General features: G+C 37.7%; 1 protein-coding gene across 1 annotated transcript; it reads right to left on the bottom strand.

Annotated features, from left to right (window-relative positions):
- Positions 1-20,384: 20,384 nt before the first annotated feature.
- Positions 20,385-21,966, bottom strand: BEX4 (brain expressed X-linked 4). The gene is made up of 3 exons (XM_031675478.2): positions 21,828-21,966; positions 21,325-21,402; positions 20,385-20,979 (listed from the first exon to the last, which is right to left on the bottom strand). Exon 3 carries the CDS (start codon positions 20,972-20,974, stop codon positions 20,612-20,614), a length of 363 nt encoding a protein of 120 aa, XP_031531338.1. The 5' UTR covers positions 20,975-20,979; positions 21,325-21,402; positions 21,828-21,966; the 3' UTR covers positions 20,385-20,611.
- Between the last annotated feature and the right edge of the window lie 3,505 nt (positions 21,967-25,471).

Here is a 25,471-nt window from a genome sequence, read left to right as displayed (position 1 = left end):
CCAGTCCCCACTAAATTTCCTGGAGTCCCCAGTGGGTTGAACCCCTAACACGTCTTCTAAAGCTTCTCCCTCTATGCTTTATAATGACACTTAACACAGATGGGAACTGTCCTAGGATTGCTTGGGCCACAGTGTGTTGCAGAATTCTTGGTAAAACAGCCCCTTCTGTTTTCAGTCACAGGACACCTCCACAGGAGTCAGACATGAGTCTGTTTTGGAAGTTGGACCAGGGTGCAAGTATTGAATGAAAAACATAGTGTAGACAGAATTGCTGTCCTAGGTCTAAGGACTAAAATTTTGTCTTTTTAAAAAATTGTTTCATAAGATTATCTGTACCTGAAGGCTCCTAGCCCTACCAGTTCAGGAAACTCAGAATATGTAAATTGCACAAAGCCATACAGGAATCAGATTTAAGAGAAAAGTCCACTTCACTTCATCCCATCCCCAGTTAAAATGTGAAAAAAAAAAACTTGCAAAGACAAGAGCTTTATAGATGTACCTGAAGTAGATTGGCTACTTTATAAATGTTAGAAATTATATTTTCCCTACAGAACAAGACTATCTTTTCCTTCTGATGTCCCCACATACTTGTGTGTAACTGACACATCATATTTTAATATTTAATTGATTTCTTGACTGATTATTACTAGAACCCAGTAGGTTTGTCCAAATTCTGCGATTGATTCAATTACCTTTCACAAGTCTTTATTTTTCTAGTATTATGACAAGTAATTCCAGAGAGAAACAGTTCATGAAATGAATTGCACTCCAAGTGTTTTATCCAAGTTTTGCACAATCACCTGCATCGGAATCATCTGGGGAACATTTTAAAAATACTGATTTCTGGGCCCCACCTAAGACTGCCTAGAGGTAGGCTGTAGAAGTGACAGTTAACAAACGCCTCCAGGTGATGACAGACACCGATGCATGAGGACAACTGGTATATATAATATACTTTCCATTATTACAAATATGAACATAAAATAGAAGAAAATACTGGTGAATGTTTATTGAAATTCAGGAAGTAGAAGCTTATAACAACATTTTTTAAAAGCATGAACTTCTAGAGGAAAAGACTGGCAGGTTTATTCGTAAAATTTTAAAGATTCCTTTTAACAAAAAAAAAAGACAAGATAAAAAGTCAAGGGACGGAATTAATGTAAGATGCGTTCTTCTTGACTGAACACCATGTTTGGCTATGCACTCACTCCTTCCAGTATGAGTAAAATATATTCAAGTTCTCTTTTTGTGATCAGCTCACAAAACAGTAAGCCAGTCCTGTGCTCTTTGGCTTTGCTTGTTTTACTTTTTTCACTATGTGATGCCATTTGGAAGGATCTTCATATTTCCAGACCATTCTTCAAGTTTATGGCAGCCTCATGGATGCTGGTCAGGCTGGATTCCGGCTGGAGTGAGATGAGGGTCCAGGGACTCCCTGTGCCAGTTTTATAGGACAGGATGAATCCAACCCCCTGGCGCTCTCAGGGGTGGCGCTGGGGGTGGACGTGGAAGGGCTCCCCGCAGCCACACCTCTCTCCAGGGTGGTCTGACTTCGGCTTCTCTGCTCCAGCCTGCAGCAGACACCAGACTTCTAGGCTGATGGCTGGGCTGTCTTGGCCTTCCACTGTCTCATTGCAGATCAGAGCACTAGACTTCCTTTCCCCCTTTTTTCCTTCACAAGGGGGCTTGATGGGAACTTTTTATAGGGAAGATATAAGACTTCAAAATTTGCTAACTGAAAACACTAGTTTTGATAGTATTTGGCCAAGGGTGGACCCAGTATAATCAGAAAGCACTGGCTAGAATTGGATTCTCAGCTTATAAGAAGTATGCAGCCAGATTGGTTCATTCATCTGTAAAATGAGTATAGCTCAATGTAACCCACCAGACTGTTGTGGGAAGTAAATGCAGAAGACAGTGAAATTCCTGGCATATAATAGGCCTTTAGAGAATGTTAGATCTTTGACAATCATTGTCATCAGTACTGTCATCATCACCACCACCACCACCACCATCATCATCATCGTTATCATCAGTTGATGTTGACACTCAAATAAGAACCCAAAAAGTCTGTATTTCCTTGACTCTGCACCACCCTTCTAAAGCAAAAGTCTATGCTCGTTCCTTTCATCCAACCTTCTCCGTTGCCTAAAAGAAACAAATAGTACATAAACTAAATGAAATAATTGTTTGGGATTCATTTGGGATTACAAAGGAAATAATTGAATTCCATATACATTTACATAATTTGTGGACTCTGATGCCATTTCTGTGTTGCAGGATGAGAAAAAAAATTTCCCTCCACAATTCCATTTTATTTAGTTATTTCCCAGAAAATTTGAAATTATGAGGAAAATCTTACTGTCATCAATTACAAAATTTAATCTAGAAATATATCATTGTCATAGAAAGTTGATTCTTACATACTGTCTCATGGAAAAGCCAGCTGCAAAACACACACACACACACACACACACACACACACACAGGTTAAGGATAAACATCAAAATATTTGAAGTGAATATTTCTAAATAGTGCTATTAGGGGAAATTTATAACTTCATCTTTATCCTTCTCTATATTTGTAATTTTAACTTTTTTTTTAATGAGTGCATGGAGTTTCTATAATTAGAAAAAACGTCAAAAAGGTAAAAATAGTATAGTTCTGTTTCTCCTTTCTCTTTAGCTGAGATAGGGGCTGCTGGCTCTTCCAGTTCCTCATTTGCTTTCTGTTCCCTCTTCTGAGAAGACTGGTGTAAGTGTCAGACCTCTGTGGGTCCTGGCTGAGAAGCTTCCTCCCTTAATGCTACATCCTTACCACTCTCCTTTGTCAACTAAATTTACGCTGTATTTCTGTCTTTGATCACAAGGTGGCATTTCATAATTACTTTCTAAATATTCTCTCATAAAATGATACTAACTTTTCAAACATAAAATAGCAATAAATATAACTTTCAAGGAACATTATGAAACTGATTACTAGTTCTGCTTCAAAAATGCACAGGTATGGAAAAATACTGGAAGCATATACCCTCAGTTGAATTTGCTAGTGATTCCCAAATATACATTTCATTTATTTATTCATTCAACAAATATTTACTAGATGTCTACTATATGTCAGCTAAAATCAATTTATCCATTGTAGACTTTTCTCATGAGACTCTGTATTCAACTGCTTGCTGATGTTCACCACTTAGACTAAGATAAACATTATCCAACTAAAGGGGCATAACCCTGTCTGGACACATACTCATCATTTTTAGCCAGTTTATTCCTTAATCCTGGAGGCTCACCATGTAAACTGGAGGCAGTAGAAATTAAACAGAAAAAGCAAAGGTTTAGAGTCAGAAAACTTTTGTTGAAATATCCATTTTCTTATTTCAAAACATTTGTAATTGATCAAAAGGATTCTAAGTAACGCAGGAAGTGGATTAATAATATCAAGTATCAAATCCAAGATATATATTTATAATATTTAAAGTTGAGGGTCAAAATCTCCATTATGCATTTGACACCACTGATGTAAATGATTTCCAAGGTCTGCTTCTTTTTTCCCCAATGTTTATTGACCTCTTGCTAAGCACGCTGGTCCTTGGCTAGGTCTTGAGACACAGCAGTGAACAAAACAAAATCTCTGCCTTCATGATGCTTATAATTCTGATTTATGCACTTTAAAAAATTGAGGTAAACTTTATATACAGTGAAATTCACAGATCTTAAGTGTATACAATTAAATGAGTGTAAAATAGGACATTTCCATTACTCAAATAAGTTTCCTGTCCTCTTCCTAGCCTCCCTCTCCCCACAAGTAACCACTTGGCTTATTTCTATCAATTTAATTATTTTTATCTGTTGTAGAATTTCAGATAAATGGAATCATACAGTATGTACTCTTTTGTATCTAGCTTATTTCACTCATTTTGCTCAATATAATGTTTTTAAGATTCATCCTTATAGTTGTGTGTATTGACTGTTTATTCCTTAAAATTATTGCTATGTAGCAAGCATTCCATAGTGTGAATATACAACAATTTGCTTATCTATTCATATGTTTTGGACATTTGAGTTGTTTCCATTTTTTAATCTATTATAAATATAGCTGCTATGAACTTTCTTATATAAATTTTTGGTGCATATATGTTCTTATTTCTCTTGGGTAAATACCCAGGAGTAAAATTGCCAGGGCATAGAAATGGCAATTGTTTGATTTTATGTGAAATTGCCAGTTTTCCAAATTGGTTGTACCATTTTGTACTCATATAAGCAACGTGTGAGAATCTAAGTTGCTCTGCATTCACACCAAAATATCAATGCCATGAAAGAAGGAAGGCTATAGAACTGTTCTAGATTAAAAGAAACTAAAAGAAATAGCAACTAAATATAACATTTGAATAAGAACTGTAGTTTAGATAATAGTATTATATCAATGCTAAATTTCCTGAATGTGATCATGATATTGGGGTTGTTTAAGAGACTGTTCTTATTGTTAGAAGATAAAATGTTGAAGTATTATGATATCTGTGATTAGCTTTAAAATAGTTCAGCATTGAAAAAAGAAAGGAAAACTATATAGCAAGAGAGAGAAAGCAAATGGCAAAATATTAACTGGTGAATCTAATTTAGATGAAGTGATTAAGAGTATATGGGCCTTCTGCTAAGAAGGAAGTTTATAGCGATACAGGCCTTCCTAAAAAATGAAGAACAATCTAACTCACCAGCTAAAAGAATTAGAAAAAGCAAAGCAAAAAAAAAAAAAAAAGCCAGCAGAAGGAAGGAAATAATCAAAGTCAGGGAGGAAATAAATAAAATAAAGATTAAAAAGAAATAGAAAAAATCAATCAAACCAAGAGCTGGTTTTTTGAAAGAGTAAATAAAATCGACAAATCTCTGGTCAAGCTCACAAAGAAGAGAAAAGAGAGAGCACAAATAAGCAAAATAAGAAAGAAAAATGGAGAAATTACAACAAATAACATAGAAATACAGAATATCATATGAGACTACTATGAACAACTATATGGAAACAAAATGGATAACCTAGAGGAGATGGACAAGTTTCTGGAAACATACAGTCCACCAAGACTGAACCAAGAAGAAACTGATCACTTGAACAAACTGATCACCAGAAATGAAATCGAATTAGCAATAAAAAATCTCCCTACAAATAAAAGTCCAGGACTGGACGGCTTCACCAGGGAATTCTACCAAACATACAAAGAAGAACTCATACCAGTCCTTCTCACACTCTTCCAGAAGATTGAAAAGGAGGGAATACTCCCAAACTCATTCTATGAAGCCACCATCACCCTGATATCAAAACTAGGCAAAGACACTACCAAAAAAGAGAATTATAGGCCAATATCACTGATGAACATAGATGCAAAAATCCTTACCATATTAGCAAATAGAATCTAACAGCACATTAAAAAAAAGATTATACATCATGATCAAGTGGGGCTCATCCCAGGGACACAAGGGTGGTTCAACATAAGCAAATCAATCAGTGTAATACATCACATCAACAAGAGAAAGGACAAAAACCACATGATCATCTCAGTAGATTAGAAAAAGCATTTGATAAAATTCAACACCCATTTATGATAAAAACTCTCACCAAAGTGGGTATAGAGGGAACATATCTTAACATAATAAAAACTATATATGACAAACCTACAGCCAGCATAGTACTCAACGGTGAAAAACTCAAAAGCTTCCCACTAAAATCTGGGACAAGAGAAGGCTGTCCACTCTCACCACTCTTGTTCAACATAGTCTTGGAAGTCCTAGCCACAGCAGTCAGGCAAGAGAGAGAAATAAAAGGGATCCAAATTGGAAAAGAAGAGGTAAAAGTGTCACTATATGCTGATGACATGATACTATATATAGAAAACCCTAAAAGGTCCACACAAAAACTACTGGAACTAATTGAAGAATTCAGCAAGGTAGCAGGTTACAAGATTAACGTTCAAAAATCAGTTGCATTTCTTTACACTAATGATGAATCAACAGGAAAAGAACGTAAAGAAACAATCCCCTTTAAAACAGCACCCAAAGTAATAAAATACCTAGGAATAAGTCTAACCAAGGAGGTGAAAGACTTATACACAGAGAACTATAAGCCATTGATGAAGGAAATTAAAGAAGACTTTAAAAAATGGAAAGATATCCCATGCTCCTGGATTGGAAGAATCAATATTGTTAAAATGGTCACACTGCCCAAGGCAATCTACAGATTGAATGCATTCCCTATCAAACTACCCAGGACATATTTCACAGAACTAGAACAAATCATAATAAAATTTATTCAGAATCACAAAAGACCTAGTATTACCAAAGCATTACTGAAGAGAAAGAAAGAGGCTGGAGGAATCACTCTTCCAGACTTCAGACAATACTATAGAGCTACAGTCATCAAGACAGCATGGTATTGGTACAAAAACACACATATAGACCAATGGAACTGAACATAGAGCCCAGAAATGAACCCACAAAATTTTGGTCAACTAATCTTTGAGAAAGGAGGCAAGAATATACAATGGAATAAAGACAGTCTCTTCAGCAAATGGTGTTGGGAAAACTGGACAGCAGCATGTAAATCAGTGAAGCTAGAACACTCCCTTACACCATACACAAAAATAAACTCAAAATGGATCAAAGACTTAAACATAAGACAAGATACAACAAACCTCCTAGAAGAAAACGTAGGCAAAACATTATCTGACATACATCTCAAAAATGTGCTCCTAGGGCAGTCTACCCAAGTAATAGAAATAAAAGCAAGAATAAACAAATGGGACCTAATGAAACTTACAAGCTTTTGCACAGCAAAGGAAACCATAAACAAAACAAAATGACAACCTACGAAATGGGAGAAAATTTTTGCAAAAGATGAAATAGACAAAGGTTTACTCTCCAGAATATATAAGCAGCTCATATGACTTAATAAGAAAAAAACATCCAACCCGATCCAGAAATGGGCAGAAGACTTAAACAAGCAATTCTCCAAGGAAGACATACAAATGATCAATAGGCACATGAAAAAATGCTCCATATCACTAATTATCAGAGAAATGCAAAGCAAAACTACAATGAGGTATCACCTCACACCAGTCAGAATGGCCATCATTCAAACGTCCACAAATGACAAATGCTGGAGAGGCTGTGGAGAAAAGGGAATCCTCCTTCACTGCTGGTGGGAATGCAGTTTGGTGCAGCCACTGTGGATAACAGTACGGAGATTCCTCAATAGACTTACCATATGACCCAGTCATCCCACTCCTGGTCATATATCCAGAAGGAACTCTACTTCAAAAAGATACCTGCACCCCAGTGTTCAGAGCAGCACTATTTACAATAGCCAAGACATGGAAGCAGCTTAAATGTCCATCAACAGATGACTGGATAAAGAAGAGGTGGTATATTTATACAATGGGATACTATTCAGCCATAAAAACCGACAACATAACGCCATTTGCAGCAACATGGATGCCTCTGGAGAATGTCATTCTAAGTGAAGTAAGCCAGAAAGAGAATGAAAAATACCATATGAGATCACTTATATGTGGAATCTTAAAAAAAGAAAAGAAAAGAAAGGAAAACAACAAATGAACATAAATACAAAACAGAAACAGACTCACAGACATAGAATACAAACTTGCGGTTGCCAGTAGGGATTGGGGTGGGAAGGGACAGACTGGGATTTCAAAATTTGTAGATACTGACAGGTATATATAGAATAGATAAACAAGATTATACTGTGTAGCACAGGGAAATATATACAAGACCTTGTGTAAGCTCATGGTGAAAAAGAATGAGACAATGAATATATGTATGTTCATGTATAATTGAAAAGTTGTGCTCTATGCTGGAAATTGACAATAACATTTTAAAATGACTATAACTCAATAAAAAATAAAATAAATTAATAAAATAAAATAAAAGAGTATATGGACCTTCACTCTACTATTCTTGAAATATTTTGTAGGTTTGAATTTTTTCAAAATAAAAAGTTGGTGGTGGTGGGAGAAAGACAGAGATACCTGGTCAGTCCTCCAGAAGAAAAGGTGACTGAAAGAGTATCTAGAATCAAGATTGACAAATTTGGTTATCTTCAAGCATGAAGTGTGTTGACTAAAGAAAAATGCACAACCTGAGCGTTATGAGTTCTATTTTATTCAAAGATCTCACTGAGAACTATAGCTTGAGGGAAAGCCTCTCAGATAGCTCTGAGGAACCTTTCTGAAGATGTAAGGGAGGAGCCTATATATATAGGAGAGTTTGCTGAAAAACAAAAACAAAAACATGTAGTCTAACATCAAAAGATACTGCTAATCACAAAAAAAACCAGACATCTCAAGTTAATGATTTTAGTGTTCTCCTATATATGAGAAGACGCAGAAGCCTGTGCTCATTGAAATTATTCCTTAAATATGCATCATAATTAGCAAGGGCCAATATCCTGGGGTTTTTTTTTCCATCCTGTACTCCTCTCAGGACTCAATGTTGCAGGGTGGCTGCTGTTGGCTTGCTGGAAGCAACATTCTTTGTTTACTGAAATGGCAGGCAACATTCTGTGTCCACACAAACAACTTTAAAGGAACACAAAGATAGGGTCTGCAGGCTGAACTCTGCTTTTGCAATAGTGTAAGAAATTATTCCATAGGCCAACTTGTTGGATCAGACCACCACATGTCACCAAGACTTTTTTGTGAGAGTTAAAAATAGCAATATCTTATGGGGCCATTGCCTAACTCACTGCATTTGCTGTTTTTTTTTTCCACATTCTGTTTAATAAGTCCTTGGGGCATAAGTCCTTTTCTGTTCCAGGAGGACTGTTCTTGCAGTTGCATTTGGGGATGCTGCTTGTGTGCCCAGTATTAAAAAGGTTTTGCTATTTTGCATCAGTATTAGCCTTTTTTCCCTCCAGCCCTGCTAATAGATCCCTTTTAATAAATTGAATGTTTAGTTAAAAATAAAACAAAATAAAATAAAATAGCAATGTCTACACTCTGTGGATATGATCAGACCTCTGAGGAAGGAAAAGAGTTAGGGACTTGAGAGCATTGAAGTATCCAATTAAGGTGGACTAGGAGTAACCTTAGGGAGTTAAGACAAAAAGAAGGATGTAATTTAATAAGAAGAACCTACAGTATTGTATCAGATCTTGATTTGGAAAGACTTATGTGAGCTGTTTTGCCAGCAATGAACGTATCAAAAAAAAAGAGAGTCACAAGGACCATCGGCCCTGTCTTAATCAACCACCATCCATTGCAAGATGAAAGCAATGATCAGGAACCCCAGAGCAAGAGCTCAGAAAGTGATTGGAAGGAGACATAGGACTGCTAGAAATAGGGTAACAGAGAGTGAAGATGTAGCAAGAATGGGAATAGTTTGGGGGAGGGTATAGCTCAGTGGTAGAGCATGTGCTTAGCACGCATAAGGTCCTGGGTTCAATCCCCAGTACCTCTATTAAAAAAAAAAAAGAATAGGAGTAGAGCAAAAGAATCCAAAGCAAGAGTGAAATATTCTGTATTTACACAAGAGCCAAGGGTGAAACTGGGCTCAGACTAGAAATATACCAGAACTATACTATAGAGATCTCTCGGGACATAAAGTTGTCCCCCTCAAGAGCCAGACTTTACTCCAAGTTTCTAAATATTACACAAGTGGGGTTCATCTCCAATAACAGCTAAAAGCTGATATAAGAATACTTGAAAATGTCCTGTACATGTCAGGTTCTTCTTGTCTTTGAGAAGTCTGCAAAAGCAGAATGAGGATTTCCCAAAGATATGCTGACTTTGTAGGGCTGTTTTAAGGATTATTAAATGGGACATCTATATGGAATTTTGGAATCATCCTTTCGTGAGACAGGGGCCATTCTTCCAGTGGGGAGTGTGAAATAAAATTGTTATTTTATGCAAGACAAGAAAAATTTCAATATAAAATTTTTTCTCTGCCCTCTGGCTTTCTCTCCCCTCTACTGTGCATTGTGTATCTGCGTTATGCATTGACCAAACCTCCCTAGCGGCAAAAATACCTGCTCAATCATAAAGCACAGCATTCTTCTAGCACCAATAAGACAACTCTTTAAAGATAACATTCCCTCTTAATCTTGTAAGAGGCCATGATGACCCATGATCCACTACTCATTTTGTACCCTTAGATCTGGATTTTCTGAACTGTCAATAATATGGCATTTAACTTACATACAGCCTTCTGTCTCAAGAATTTATGTAACTATGCTGTGAACTTTAATGGACAGAACAGTTTTTGGAAATTTCTGAGAGACTGTTTCCAGGTTATAACCCTCATTTTGGCTTGGATAAAATTTTCCATTTCTTTCTTAGATTGATTGATTAATTTTTCATCCACAAAAGAGCAGAAAGGAGACTGTTACACTAGTTTAAGGAAGGTATAAACAGCAGGTCTTAATTACTGACTGGATGTGGACACTAAGGGAAATTTGGCTTGGGAAAGTGGTTGAACCCTGGTGTCATTAATTTAGGTATAGACCTCAGAGAGAGATTTTTGGGTGTGGAGAGAGAATAACTAAGAAAACAGTTCAAGGTAGGATCTTTAAGTGGAAAAGTCCAAAAGTAAGTTGGATAAAATAATATGGATCTCAAAAGAGATATATAGGCTAGAGACACAGATTTGGGAGTCAATGCTTATATGAAAATGAAAATCATAAGATTATTTGAACAGTGTGATAGGCTGAATAATATTTCTCAAAATATCTAGGTCTCAACCCCCTGGAACAGGTGAATTTTACCTTATATAGTAAAAGGAGTTTTGCTGATGTGATTAAGTTAAAGATCTTGAGATGGGGAGATTATCCTGGATTATTCAAGTAACCCCTAAAATGCAACTGCAAGTGTTCTTTTAAGAGGGAGGCATAGGGAGAGTTGACTTCAGAAGATGAAAAAGCGATGTGCTAATGGAAACAGAAAGTATAGTGGTGCAACTACAAGCCAAGGACTGCCGGCAGCCAACAAAAGCTGGAAGAGGAAAGGAATGGATTCTCCTCTGGAGACGTCAGAAGGAACCAGTCCTGCCAGCACTCTAAGTTTAGCTCTGTAAAACTCAAAAGTTGGGGTTCTGGCCTCCAGAACTTTAAGAGGATATATTTCTGTTATTTAAACCACTACATTTGTGATAATTTGTTACAACAACAGGAAACTAATACAAACATTTTGAGAATGAAAACAAGGTCTGAAAGAACTGTTAGGGATACCAGTATTTCAGGGGTCTACAATGTAACTTAATGTCTATGACCACAAGTGGTGGTGTCAAACATCTGGATTCAAATTCAGCTCCACACTTAATTGTTGTATGACTTTGGGCACATTTTTTACAACTCTATGTCTAAGTTTCTCTAGATGTAAAATTGGTGCAAAACCATAGTGCACCTCAAAGAATTTTATAGGGATTCGAGAAGAATATCTAATTAATGTACCTGGTACATTGCAAGTACTTCATTGACGGTAATTTTGGAGATCCACATGTGTAAGCATGATTTACATCTAGCTATTATTGTGTAGTTAATAAACGCTTTTATTGTGGAGATGAGCCAATGCTGAATGCTATTTTTTAGAGGAGTTCTATTAGATTGGCCAGCTCAGTTTAGCAGTGTAAGAGACTATATGAGGCTTGGTGCCAAGGCTTGCACTATTAATAAAGTGCATCCATCTGGACTGGTGTAAGTGCATATGTGTGCTGCACACATACATACATTTGGGAACAAACAGGTAAAAATGCAGCTTGTTGAGGATATGAGATGGCAGAAATATCTGTTTCTACTTTAATAGTCACTTAATGTCTGTGACAGTAAAGCCACATTCTCCATTAAAACTTTTTTCTTTCTTGATCTCCTTAAAATTTTCAGGTATCATTTACAATGAAGTGAATTATGGTTCCATAGTTAATGATAAGTTACCTCTTTGTAGGAGCATAAACTTGAATGGTTTTTCAAATCCCTTGCTTCTTTCTAAAGTTTTAAAGTAAAACTTAAAACAGCCAATGACCAAGAAATGGGAAAAAAATAATGCTAAAATTGAATCTGGAACTAGTGGAATAACAATCTTAAAGGGGGAGAGGGTAGAGCTCAGTGGTGGACCATGTGCTTAGCATGCATGAGGTCCTGGGTTCAATCCCCAGTAACTCCATTAAAGTGTGTATATACACACATATTTCTTAAATGGTCCCCAAATCTTGGTACATTCATAAAATGGAATAATATTCATCAATAAAAGGAAATAAACTTGTGTTTTATGCAACAACATGGATAAATTTTAAGTGCATTATGCTGGTTGAATAAAGCAAGATACTAAAAGTTATACACTGTATGATTACATGTATATGATATTCTGGAAAAGACAAAATTATGGAATCAAAATCAGATCACTGTCTCATAGGGGTTGGAGATGATGGATGTGATTAACAACAGAGTCTGCACAAGGGAATTTTTAGGGTGATAGAACTCTTTTATATGCTATTATAGTGATTAACGTACATGTTCAAGCCCATAAAACCATGCATCACAGAGTGACTTTTACCCTATGCCAGTGGTTCTCAGTTGGGTGTGATTTTGCCCATCAGAGGACATTTAGGAATGTCTGTAGACATTATTTGTTCTCACACGGTGGAGGTGGGTGCTACTGGCATCTAGTGGGTAGAGACCAGAATGCTGATAAACATCCAACAATGCACAGGACAGTTATCCAAACATAGAATGATTCAGCCCAAAATGGCAATAGGGCAAAAGTTGAGAAACCCTGATACACGGCAATTTAAAAATTCAACCAGAAAGTCAAGAGAATCCAGGAAGGAGCAGAGCCTGTAAAAAATGTATCTAACTGAATTACAAATGTGAGTTCGTCTATTTGAGCTACTGTAATAAAACACCACAGATTGGGTAGCTTATAAACAACAGAGATTTATTTTTCACAGTTCTGAAGGCTGAAAGTCCAAGATCAGGGTGCCAGCATGGTCAGGTTCTGATGGAGGCCATTTTCTGGGTTGTAGATTGCCAATTTCTGCCTGTGTCCTCCTCACATGGTAGAAGAGACTAGGGAGCTCTCTGGGCTCTCTTTTATAGGGACACTAATTCCATTCATGAAAATTCTGCCCTTGTGACTGAGTACCTCCTAATGTCATCACATTGAGCATCACGATTTCAACATATGAATTTGGGGAGGACAGAAAGATTCAGACCATAGCAAAATGTATAGATCACTTCACTGAAGTGGGTGGGGAGTAATGGAGCTGACCTAAGTAACTTCAGACAATGGCATTTTAACTGGTTACTGCAAAGCTAAACACAAAACCAACTGTACTCTAGTTGATATATTCGTTTCTCACAGAGTATGGTATAGCAATTCCTTATTTGTATAGCCATACATTGCATGTACGTGAGAGTCAAACCAAGAAGTTAATATATTGTAGGTAGTGGGAGCCAAGTTTCTCACTGTCAGAGAAAGATGTTGCAAAGAAGAAAGGATTTAGTGTCAGAGATAGCAATATGAACACATACATGTGTATGTATGTATACACAGGGTACTATAGATACATATATTTACTAGTTCTGTCCTGAAAAGGCCTAGACACAATGCTGCCCCATGAGCAAGGAACACACATAGGACCCAGATCTTGGTTTTTAAATGCGATTTTCTAATAAAAGGAACTATGACTCCTTGGAGAAATAGTTGATCCCAGGCTCAGGGTAGGGAAAGTAGAAAATGAACGTGGAACATCTTGTAGTACTAGACAGTAAAGAAGGGCTTTAAAAAGAATATGCAAGTGTATTAGTTTTCTGTTGCTGCATAACAAATAACCACCAAGGTAGTGGCTTAAAACAGAAGTGCAGGTGGGCTCACCTGGGTTCCTTGCTTGGCATCTCAAAAAGATGAAATCAGGGTGTCAACCAGTTTGGGCTCTTATCTGGAAGTTCTGAGAAAGAACCTGCTTCCAAGCTCATTTAGGTTGTTGGCTGAATTCAGTTCATGCAGTTGTAGGACTGGGGTCTCTGTTTCCTTGCTGGCTGTTGGCTGAGGTTTGTTTTCATCATCTAGAGACCCCCTTCATTCCTTAACTCCTGGCCACCTCCATTTACAAAGCTGGTAATAACAAATTGAATCCATCTCCTGCTTTGAATGTCCCCATCTCCACTTTTTTCTTTTCTGCCTTCCTCTACTGCCACCTGCTGGAGAAATTTCTATGCTTAAATGGTGCATGTGATTTTACTTGGCAGATCAGGATAATCTAGGATAATCTCCCAATATTAAAGTCAACAGATTGAGTGTTAAATTACATCTGAAGAAAATCCCCTTACAGCAATACCTAGATTAGCATTTTATTGAAAAACAGGAATCTTAGGAATATCTTTAAAAGTCTGCCTAATACATTGGGCATGTCAAGGTGACATGAGCCAACACCAAAGAGTTTCTAAAAGCCAAAACTGGATGAATTTGAGAAAAATAAAATATTATTGGATTATATACCAAAGAATAAAAATATCCATACTAATATAAATTAATTATTAAATAAATAAATAAGGTAGAACTTACCGAATAATTCCAAGTAATAAACGTAGACAGTATGAGGGGCATAGAAAATCATCATTAGAACACCAAAGTAGTCCTTTGCGGCAGGTAGGATCCACTGATGAATGCTAAACTTAATGGGTGAAATTTTAAGGAGAAACAGGATATCTGCATAACTTCAAAGTACTTCACCTATAAATTTTAATTAATTGTTACGGCCATTAAAAAAACACATATACCCATAAATTCTTTGATACTTATTCCTCCAAGAGATGAAGCTTAATTCTCCTTTTATTGAGTGTGGGATGGACTAGGTGACTCATTTCTAAGAAATAGAGTGTAGAATTGGAGAAAGAGAATCTTACAGAAGAAAAACTTGGCAGACACCACCTTAGCTAAAAGATCAAAGTTAACACGACCACTTATAAGTCATGTTGATATATCACTGATATGAGTAATGAAAAGGGGATATCAACTCTGTGGTATTCTTCCCTAAATCCCGTAGCATTCTCAGTAAAGATAAGAAAAAACCAGACAAGACCAAATTGTGGGACATCTTACAAAGTAGCTGACCAGTAAACTTCAAAAAGTGTCAAGGTCATTAAGGAAAGATAAAAGAATAAGCAACTGTTGGAGAATGTAACAGAATAAGGAGACATGATGACTAAATACAATCGGGTTTCTGGATTGAATCTTAGGATGAGAAAAAGGACTTTGGGGAAAACATGTGGACATTTGTATAAAGTGTCTACCTTAGTTAATAATACTGAACTAATGTTAATTCTTTTATTTTACTGGGTGAAATATGTTAATATTAGGGAAATCTGGATGAAAGGTATGCAGGAATTCTTGTACTATCTTTGCAACTCTGCTGTAAATATAAAATTATTCCAAAATAAAAAGTTAAAAACAGATTATTGGTTTACTTAATTCTTGTGAACTCTCACAAAGAAGGGAAGACAAAAGAACTTGTAGTCAATTTGCAAAATTTAATTAGAAGTCTCCATTATTATTATTTTTTTAATTAAAAAAAATTTTAAGGAGGTACTGGGGATTGAGCCCAGGACTTCATGTATGCTAAGCACGCACTCTACCACTGAGCTATACTCATCTCTCTCCCTTATTTTTTTGATTTGCTGTATACTACAGGCGTACCTCACTTTTTTGTGCTTCACTTTATTGCATTTTTTTTTTTACAAATACAAGGTTTGTGACAACTTTGCATTGAGCAAGTCTACTGGTGCCATTCTTCCAACAGCATTTACTCACATTGTGTCTCTGTATTACATTTTGGTAACTCTTGCAATATTTCAAACTTTTCCATTGTTATTATATTTGTTATGGTGATCCATGATCAGTGATCTTTGATGTTACCATTTTAATTATTTTCACATTTTTTAGCAATAATGTCTTTTTACATTAAGGTATGTATATATATTTTTAAGATATAATGCTATTACACACTTAATAGACTATAGTATAGTATAAACATAACACTTATATGCACTGGGAAACCAAAAAATTTGTGTGACTCACTTTATTGTGCTTTATTGCTGATCTGGAACTGAACTCACAATACCTAGGAGTAAATCTAACAAAATAGATCCACGATCCCAACAATGACAACTACAAAACACTGTGTGAGAGAATTTAATGAGATCTGAATAAACGGAAGTTTACACCATGTTCATGTGTTTGAAGACTCTGTTAATATAGCTATTCTCAACAACTTGATCTACAGATTCAAAGCAAACCCAATAAAAATTCCTGCAAGCTTAAAAAATAGATAACTGACTGATTATAAAATGTATATGAAAATTCAAACGATCTAGAATATCCACAGTAATTTTAGTAGAGAAGAATAAAGTTGCAGAACTTTCCCTACCTAATTTCAAAACTTACTGTAAGGCTATAGTAATCAAGACAGTTTAATATTGGTGAAAAGATAGACGTGTAGATCAATGGAACAGAATAGAGAGTACAGAAACAAATCTACATGTACATGAGTACTTGATTTTTGACAAAGGTAGAAAGATATGCAATGAAGAAAGGAAGGTCTTTTCAATAAATGGTGTTGTATTAATTGGATATCAATATGGAACAAATGAACAACAGAGTTTACTTCACACTGTACATAAAAACTAATTTGAAATGGTTCATGGACCAAAATGAAAAGCATAAAACTATAAAACTGTTAAAAGAAAATATAGGAGAAAATCTTCATAACCTTGGATTAGGTAGCACATTTGTTAAATAGAACACAATTATAAAAGAAAAAGTGGATTAAATAGACCTCATAAAAATTTAAAACTTGCTCTTTGAAAGAAACCATTAAATAAATGAATAACGCCAACCAAGACAGTGAAAAAAATTCACAACAGATATGTAAAAGAAATTGATTGTAGAATTTATGAAGAACTCTTGCAACTCAATAATGAGGACAAACATCCAAATTTTAAAATGAGCAAAACATCTGGACAAATTGTTCCACAAAAAAAGATATATGAATAGTGAAAATATGCTGAACATCACTAGTCACCAGAGAAATGAAAATTAAAACCACAAGATACTACTACATACCCTTTAAAATGGTTAACATTTTAAAATGTTGACAAAAAAATCTTGACCATACTAAGTGCTGGTGAGAATGAGAAGACATTGGAACTCCAAAACTCTACTGATGGAAATGTAAAATGGTGAAATCACCTTGAAAAACAGTTTGACAGTTTCTTAAAAATTAAGCTTATAACTCCTATACAACATAGTCATTCCATTCCTAGGTATTTACCTGAAAAAAAAAATGAAAACCTATATCTACACAAAACTTTGTATGGGCATGTTCATATCAGCTTTATTTGTAATAGTGAAAAATTGGGAAGTACCTAAATGTCCATCAACAGATGAATGGATAAACATTCACCATATCATGTAATACTGCTCACCAATAGAAAGGAATAAAAAGGAGTATTACAAGCAAAATCTTTACATTTAATGAATGAGGTCCGACAAAAATAAAAGAGTATATGCTCTATGATTCATTCTATATTTAAAAATACTATAAAATGAAAACTACAGTGACAGAAAACAATCAGAAATTGTGTGGGATTGGGGATGAAAGGAGGGATGGATTACAAATGGGGTGAAAGAAAGTTTTGGAGGTGATGGAAGTGTTTGCTATTTTGATTGTGATCATGGTTTCATAAGCCTTAATTTATGTATCAAATTGAATACTTCAGGTACTTTTAAAACTTTATACCTTAATAAAGCTACAATAATTACTCACATGTAGGTACTAACAGAAAAGGATGAAAGTGATAACCTGTTTTGTTGTTTTGCTCTCATGACATTTTGTTTGTTTTTGCTTTTTCCATTGTAAGTTCATTTTTTCCCCTTTGCTGGCCTCTTTAAAGACTCCCTGAGTGATATTTCCATTTTCTGTAACTTAAAGAAAACAGCATATTGCTACTGAAAGGCCCTTCTTAGAGAGTCCTCTTTTTCTCCTTATTTACTAAGCTTCTATCCCAACCTTCAAAATGTGTAAAAATACACATATTATCCTCAAGATACTAAAAATTCACAAAAATGAAACTATAAATGACTGATAGGGATGAATATGAGTCCATTTTGTTGCTCCTGGTTGACCTATTTTTCTTTTAAGAGATTCATTTTATTTTCTTGCAGGCTTCTTTTGGCACACGCCCACTGATAGCTCTTTATTATAATCTTAAAAAGTCAGACTGTACTGTTCACCATTATCAGGAAAGTTGACTCTCCTACGGGATGTATAAATTGATGGAAGCATTCATGTGGTAACTCAGTTCTCCATCAATCATCTACTGACTCGGCTCCCTTTTACTTTCTCCCAGAACGTTCTGTCCTCACTCCTCCACCCTTACAGAAACATCCAGGAAACGGCACGTCCTTCAGTTTGCCTTCAACAGGCATGTTCTGATCATGGTTCCTGAACTTTACTGCTTCTCCAAAGTTCTGTACTCATCCCCGACCATCAGAGAAACTCCCCAGAGACGGGTCTTAATTTGGTTCTCCTTCAGCAATCACATTATGACCTTGTTCTCTGAACTTTACCACTTCTAGAGAGCTTTGACCTCATCATCCCACTCCCTCAGAAACACCAAGGGGATGGGATTTATTTCAGTTCGTCAAAAAACCATATTCTGAACCCAACATTGGCCCTTCCAGAAAGTCTGTTCTCATCCCCACCATCCCCCAGAAACCTTGGCGAGGCTTCCTTCAGTTCTCCTTCTACCAATCAAGCTCGGATTTCATTCCCAGGTTTTTCAATTGAGGCTACCTCAGGAAATCTAGGATTGGTGTAGAAGGCACAGTATTGATTTTCAGAGGAACTGAAAGGCCATTCATGAAAAACATTCCATCAGCCAGACTTTATGAAGTGCCTATGTGTTCACACCACCATGCATTTTCAGATCAGACTCTCCTATCATCCCGTTCCTCTAGACAAAAAATGAAAGATCATTCCTGTCTCAAAATATTAAGGGGCAGAGTTCTCCTTAAATATGTTTCTTAACTGAACATGTAGGGACTCTGATGACTGAAGTGTTAACATCAAATAAACAGTGATTTTGTATAAGTTGTACATGTTTGTTCATACACACCACTGGCAATCAATACACTCTGCAAAATTTTCCAAATCATGCCTTATAAAGGCACCGTGGTGAGGTGACAAGCACTCTGAACTGGGAACTGTGGTCCCAACTTTACCACTGATTGTGTGACCTTGAAAAAAATCACTTTCCTACCTAGTTTCTTCATCTGTGAAATGAAGTCTGGACAGAAGTGACTTTCAATTTTTTACCCTGTGACCTACTGTTATAAATACATCTTATAAGGTGACTATCTCTTACATGTAGAACAGAAACAATTTTCTCAAAATAATTCTTAACACTACTCATGGGAGATGAACTTTTTGTTTTCTAAATTGCTTGTTGTAACCCACAAAACTGACTTCAATAGCCATAATGGGTGGTAATTCTCACTTTGAAGAACACTGGATTGAAGGATCTTTAAGATTTCTTTCTGCTGTATTCTAAAAATCAAAGTGTCTGCATTGGAAATACAGAAAACAACTCATCTTGCTGAGTCTCTCTTTGATCTTCCTCAGTTTATCAGTAACAAGTCAAATATTATCCATCTCCAGATTACAAAGTCCTATAAGAAATGGCCAAGGTCAGATGCTCCCTCCTAAAATATACAATAGGAGGTACCCTTAGTACTTAGCATCTCTAAATCCAGTACCCTCATCTGCCACTGTCCCTACTACTCTTACAATAAATCAGTCTATTTTAAGATCTTGTACTTTTATTAATGCTTTTGCCCACTGAATTCGGTAAGTATTCTCTTGTTTTTCTACTTACTCTGTTGACACTTAGTATGACACAATACCCACATATGTACATGGAATATATATACACACAATGACATACACACATGTACACAGATACCTAACATACATACATACAATAGTGTCCTCAGATTTTGGTGTACACTAGAATTACCTGGAGATCTTACTAATACGTGGAGATTCTGGAGTCCCACTCTGTGGGTCTGGAGGATAGGAGCCAGAGGTTCTACATTCTCAAAAAGCTCCCCCATCAAAGTGTTTTTATGCCAATGGTGGACTCACACTCCTTGAAAAAACTAGGACATGCATTCTTAGAGTGATATTAGATATTGAATCATGAATATGATCCTTCCTAATTGGTTGAGGACAAGAGAAACTAGTCAAAGACAATTGAGATTTTGAGTCCAGGTACGTAGGAGAAGAAAGGTAACATTAACAAAAAATAAAGAATGAGATGGAAGAGGAAGGTTGCTTTTTAAACTGCTTTATTAATTTCATATTATGAAATGAATTTTTTTCCCTGTAACTGGACGAAATTGCCCTGCTGGACAGAAAGTTTTTTGCTGAGACAAAACAATATTCGATTAGAAACTGGTAAGTGGAAACATCAAAAGGTTTACAGAAAAAGTAAATCACAAAACTACAAGCATGTAGAGCAGAGGCCACATTATTCGCCTCAGGGAAAGCCTTAAGATTCAAGGTATAAGGCAAAAGTCATAATGATTGTCAGGTTCAGGAGTTTGGAAGCGCACATGATGCTTCATTTGTTGCTTCCTGACCTTTCTCTTGATCTCCACCATCTGCCCTACAGACTTTTCTACTTTAACTCTCACTTCATTGTGCTCAACATGCTTGTTGGGTATGGCCCATCGAAAATTGGGGACAAGGCGCCTAACTCGCCCCAGCCTGACATTTCCTCCAGGCTTCTGGCCTTCTCCCCCTCCCAAATCGCGTGATTCCTCTCCATTCTGCAAAGGGGCCTGGTCCTCTCCTTCGTTTTCTTGTGGGGCATTTTCCATGCTGAGATTTTTTACTGCTTGTTCCTTTTTGGACGCCATCGCTCCTAGGAGACAACAGACAAGAGAAGGGACTATTTTCTTGGTGGACCGATCAGCACCGAGGACAGAGGCCCTACTACGCACTTCTCAAGATAAGGAGCCCCGGATGTCAACGGCTTTTCAAATTTTCATTTTCCCACCTGAGAGGCTCCCTACGCCCGGTAGGGGGCCGACAGTCCGAGCTCTCCCCCCTCCCTCACCCAAAACCCACCATTTTCCCTGCCGATCCATGCCCAGGCCTCTGCAGGCACCAAAATGGAGGACGGGGTTGGGTGGGGGCAGCATTTGGGGTCTCGGGGTTTTCCACCCGTTGCCTACCCCCTCCTTCCCCCGCTGTCCCCCGCACCGACCTGGGCCTATCCTTGCTGTCTCCTGCTTCTCCCGATGCTCGCCACGAGTGCGCCGCCGCGACACTTAGACCCGCAGACCTGCAGAGGGCCGGGGTCGGGGGGTAGGGCAGGGGGCTGCCGCAGCCGGGAGCTCGGCCCCCTCCCGGCCGTGCGCCCCCAACCCGGGCCGCCCGCGCCCCCACCCTCGGCCACCCCCAACCCCGACTCCGAACACCATTTTCCCCACCGAGAAGAACGGGGGCGGGGCGGGGGTGTCGGCAAGGCTCGCGGTGCAGCGGGAGGCAGGTGTTCGCGAGGGGTCGCCGCCGCAGGGCCGTCCAGCCCGCCCCCACCCCCGGGCAGGCCTACGGTTTTCTGCGGCCGAACGCCAGGCCGCCGGGGCCGTGGGGGCTGCGGTCTCCGCCCCGGGGCAGCCGGACCCCGGGGGAGGGTCCGCGAGCCGCGTCCGTTCGCCCGCGCCACCTCCGGAGACCCTTCCCGGGGACCCCCTCCAGGTCCCTTACCTGCTGCCTCTCCGCCTCCTACTCTTGGGGTCCTCCCCCGGCCCGCACTCCCTCAGGGCCACCGGGAACACGGACCGACAGCGAGCGAGTGACGGTCAGCTCTGAGGCTATAGCGAGGGGCGTGCGAGTCGGCGCCGGCCGGTCACGTGGGGCCTTCGTCACAGAGAGCGGCCACGCCCCCGCCTGCCTCCGCCCGCCCCCCCACCTCCCCGGCCCCCGGGTCCCTTCTCAGGGCACCGGCAGGCCTCGTGGGTTCCCGGGCTTTTCTCTGCCTGCCACGGAAAGGCAGTATCTTCTCGGAGGGCCGTTAGCCGTTCCCACTTCTCTGGGGACTTGTCTTTCCCCTCCTCTGCTCCCAGGGTACAACCCTCACCTGCCAGGTTTCAGGAGCAAAATTTAAGGGGATGCAAAACCCCCTTACAGAAGTCGCATTTCATGCAATATTCAAAAAAACAAAATTAATGCAAGAATATCTATGATGAGCAAGGTGCCACGCCCACCCCACTTCCAAGCTGTTGTCTTTCTTGCTAGCAATGCCCACCGTTTTCTCTATACACAAATGCATGGGAGCAGGGGACCAGGAAATGAATCAAAGAGACGGAATTGTTTCTAATTTTTCTTAACACTTTTCTGTTTTGTTCTTTTTTTGGTTAAAAATTCCTCCTCTTTATAGTTTACATTAACTGTAACTTTTACTACTGAAAATTTCAAACATATGCAAAAATAGAATAGTATAATGAAAGTCAATACATTCATCACCCAGTGTACACAGAGAACAACTCATAGCCAGTCTTATTTCATCTATAGCCTTACACACTTCCCATCCTTAGAGATTATTTTTGAAGCAAATCCCAGACATAATATCATTTTTTGAATAAGTATTTCAAAGTAAACATCTACAAGGACTTTTTTATGTATAACCACAATACCATTATTACACCTAACGATTAATCATCCCTTAATATCATTTTATGTGTAATTGGTGTTCAAACTCCCAATTCTGTTACAGTTTTTTTTAACAGTTTGTTTGGACCAGGATCCAAATAAAACCTGATACCTAATGCTACTTTCAGGATACTCTGTCTTTGGCTTTGATAATTTGATTGTAATGTGTCTTGGTGAATGTATTCTGCTTGGAGTTTGTTGAGCTTCTACTTTGTGTGTATTTGTGATTTTCCTTAGATTTCATAGGTTTACCAATCATTTCTTCAAATAACCTTTTTTCTTTCTCTGTTTCTGCTTTTTCTTTCTGCTCTTCAGACTGCATAATTTCAATAGACTTACCTTAAAGTTCCCTGATTCTTTCTTCTGCCTGTTTACATCTGATGGTATGGTACCTTTCAGCTCCAGAATTTCTGTTGGTTCCTTTTTATAATTTCTTCCTGTTTATTGATATCCTCTATTTGGGAAGACATCATTCTCCTCGTTTATTTTAGTTCTTTGTCCATGATTTATTTCCTTTAGCTCTCTGAGCATATTAACAGTGGTTAAAGTTTTTTTCTAGTAAGCCCAATCTCTGGGCTTCCTCAGGGGCAGCTTCTCTTAATTTCTTTTTTCCTGTGAATAAACCATACTTTATTTGCATGCCTCATAATTTTTTGTTGTTGAAGCTGGACATTTTGAATATTATGTGGCACCTCTGGAAATCATACTCTTCCCTCTTCCTGGGATTTGTTGTTGGGGGCTGTTGTGGTTTGTGGTTGATTGTTTGTTTAGTGATCTTTCTAAACTATTTTTGTAAAGTCTGTATTCTTTATCATGTGTGTCCACTGAAGTCTGTGTTGCAGTCAGCTGGTTTTGACAACTCATTGCTCAACCAGGCCATTTACAACTCTGCCCTAGTTTTCACTTCCTGTTTGCCCAGAATCTGAAAGGCAGCCAGAGGTGAAAGCTTTGGGTCTCTTCAGGCCTTTAAAGCAAATGCATCCCATCCTTGGTATATGTGTGGATGTCTCAATCCCCCTGTATACTGGGGAACCTTTAAAAGCCCATATTCCCCCATGTATCTCCTTTCACAGCCTCTTCCTCCCAGGTTTTTCATTATGTTTATTGTTTGTTCTGAGTGTTGTCCTTTGCTCCAGGCTGCTGTGGTTAATATCTGAGCCTTTCAATGCTTTTGGCAAAAACCACTCCACTCCTTGGGAAGGCTCTGAGTCAAGCAAAACAAAGAGGGACATTTGTGTCTATCCTTGAGGAGAATCTGCCTGATGGGTTGAGACCCATAGCCACAATTCATTGAGAATAAAATCCATCAAGCACCTTCTGGTACTGGCAACTTTCACCAGCTGATTTGGGGTGTTCAGGATGGTGGGCTGGCAATTTAAAACACCACAGCACTTTCTTACTGCAGTGCAAGAGCCTCTCTCTTCAACAGGTTTCCCCCTGCTTGTTGTAGTTTTTAAAATTAGATTCCAGAGTTCAGCAAACATTTATTCTGACAGTTTTTGGCATGGAAACTTTGGGTTTCTTACTCTGCCATTTTTGGAGATACCTTCTCTCTATATGTTTTTAAATTCTCTACAATGTAATGTCAATATACAGTTATTTTTCACAATTATCCCAAGAGAGCAGTACAATATTATGCTTGCTTTCTTCTATGAATTTTTAAATAGAATATTTGATTACTTACAATGCTTAATATTTTGTCACAAATAACATTTGACATATTTGACTTGATTAAAAAACATACTTTCTGAAATACAGCTGTGGAAATTTCTTAATTCTAAATATGTTTAAAAGTTTTGTACAAGGTTAAAAATGATAGATAAATACCAAAAGCTAAGTTTTGTTGTCTTTGTGAGTAGTAAGTATTTGGATATTGTTTGAGTGCTTCTCAATTAGAAAAATGATTTCTGTTCAAAAGAAATTTTAAGTTTAAAAATGTGAGTAGTACACTTTTTTTTCCTTTTACCTCAAGCTCTTATCATGTCTGCTCAGAGGAACAATTCATCCCTCAAATCTCTCAAAAATAATCAGGAAAAAAAATGAGTGAAAAAAATAACTACGTATCACAAAAGATCCAAAATGATCATAAGACATCATTTGGAAATAAACTTAGCCCTGGCAACATTTAAAAAAACCGTTTGTGTTGCAACAAAATCTCCCAATCACATGGAAACCAGCACATTATACAAACATGCTTGCTCCATGAGCCAGAATCTGGAGTTATCCAGAAATTACCAACACCCAAAATGAAAGAAGGATTTGTATATAAAAACTCAGAGCTCTACCACTTGAAATATACCACATAGACTTTGGGAGTGAGGATGTTATTAATGACTAGCTGACTTTGCATAAACATCAACTTTATTTTCCAGCCAAAACTGTAGAGAAGAGCCTGAAAGGCAAGTTTTGTAACTCTGAATTCGGTATATTTTTCATTACACAAGTAAGCTTCTCAGTTCAATTCTCCATATCACAAATGCCTGAGATATAGTTATCATATATCCTTCAGCATTCTTCCCTGTCCCCTAATAGGCAAAGCATGACTTGGAAAACAACCTAAACTTGAGTCTAGAACTCTGCCACTATCTCTGTGAACCTGAACAAGCCACTTAATTTCTCTCAAGTCCAGTTTAATAGCTTTTGAAAAGATTGTATGACATAATATACATAAAGATGCTTGTAAATTATAAGCACTATTC

The sequence above is a fragment of the Vicugna pacos genome, chromosome X (genome assembly GCF_048564905.1).
Source record: "Vicugna pacos chromosome X, VicPac4, whole genome shotgun sequence".
Lineage (NCBI taxonomy): Eukaryota > Metazoa > Chordata > Mammalia > Artiodactyla > Camelidae > Vicugna > Vicugna pacos.
The sequence above is the reverse complement of the archived record's forward strand: the minus strand, read 5'-3'. Positions and strand labels throughout refer to the sequence as shown.

Excerpts from the sequence above, each read along its gene's own strand:
- BEX4 (XM_031675478.2), bottom strand. The coding sequence starts at position 20,974 with ATGGCGTCCAAAAAGGAACAAGCAGTAAAAAATCTCAGCATGGAAAAT.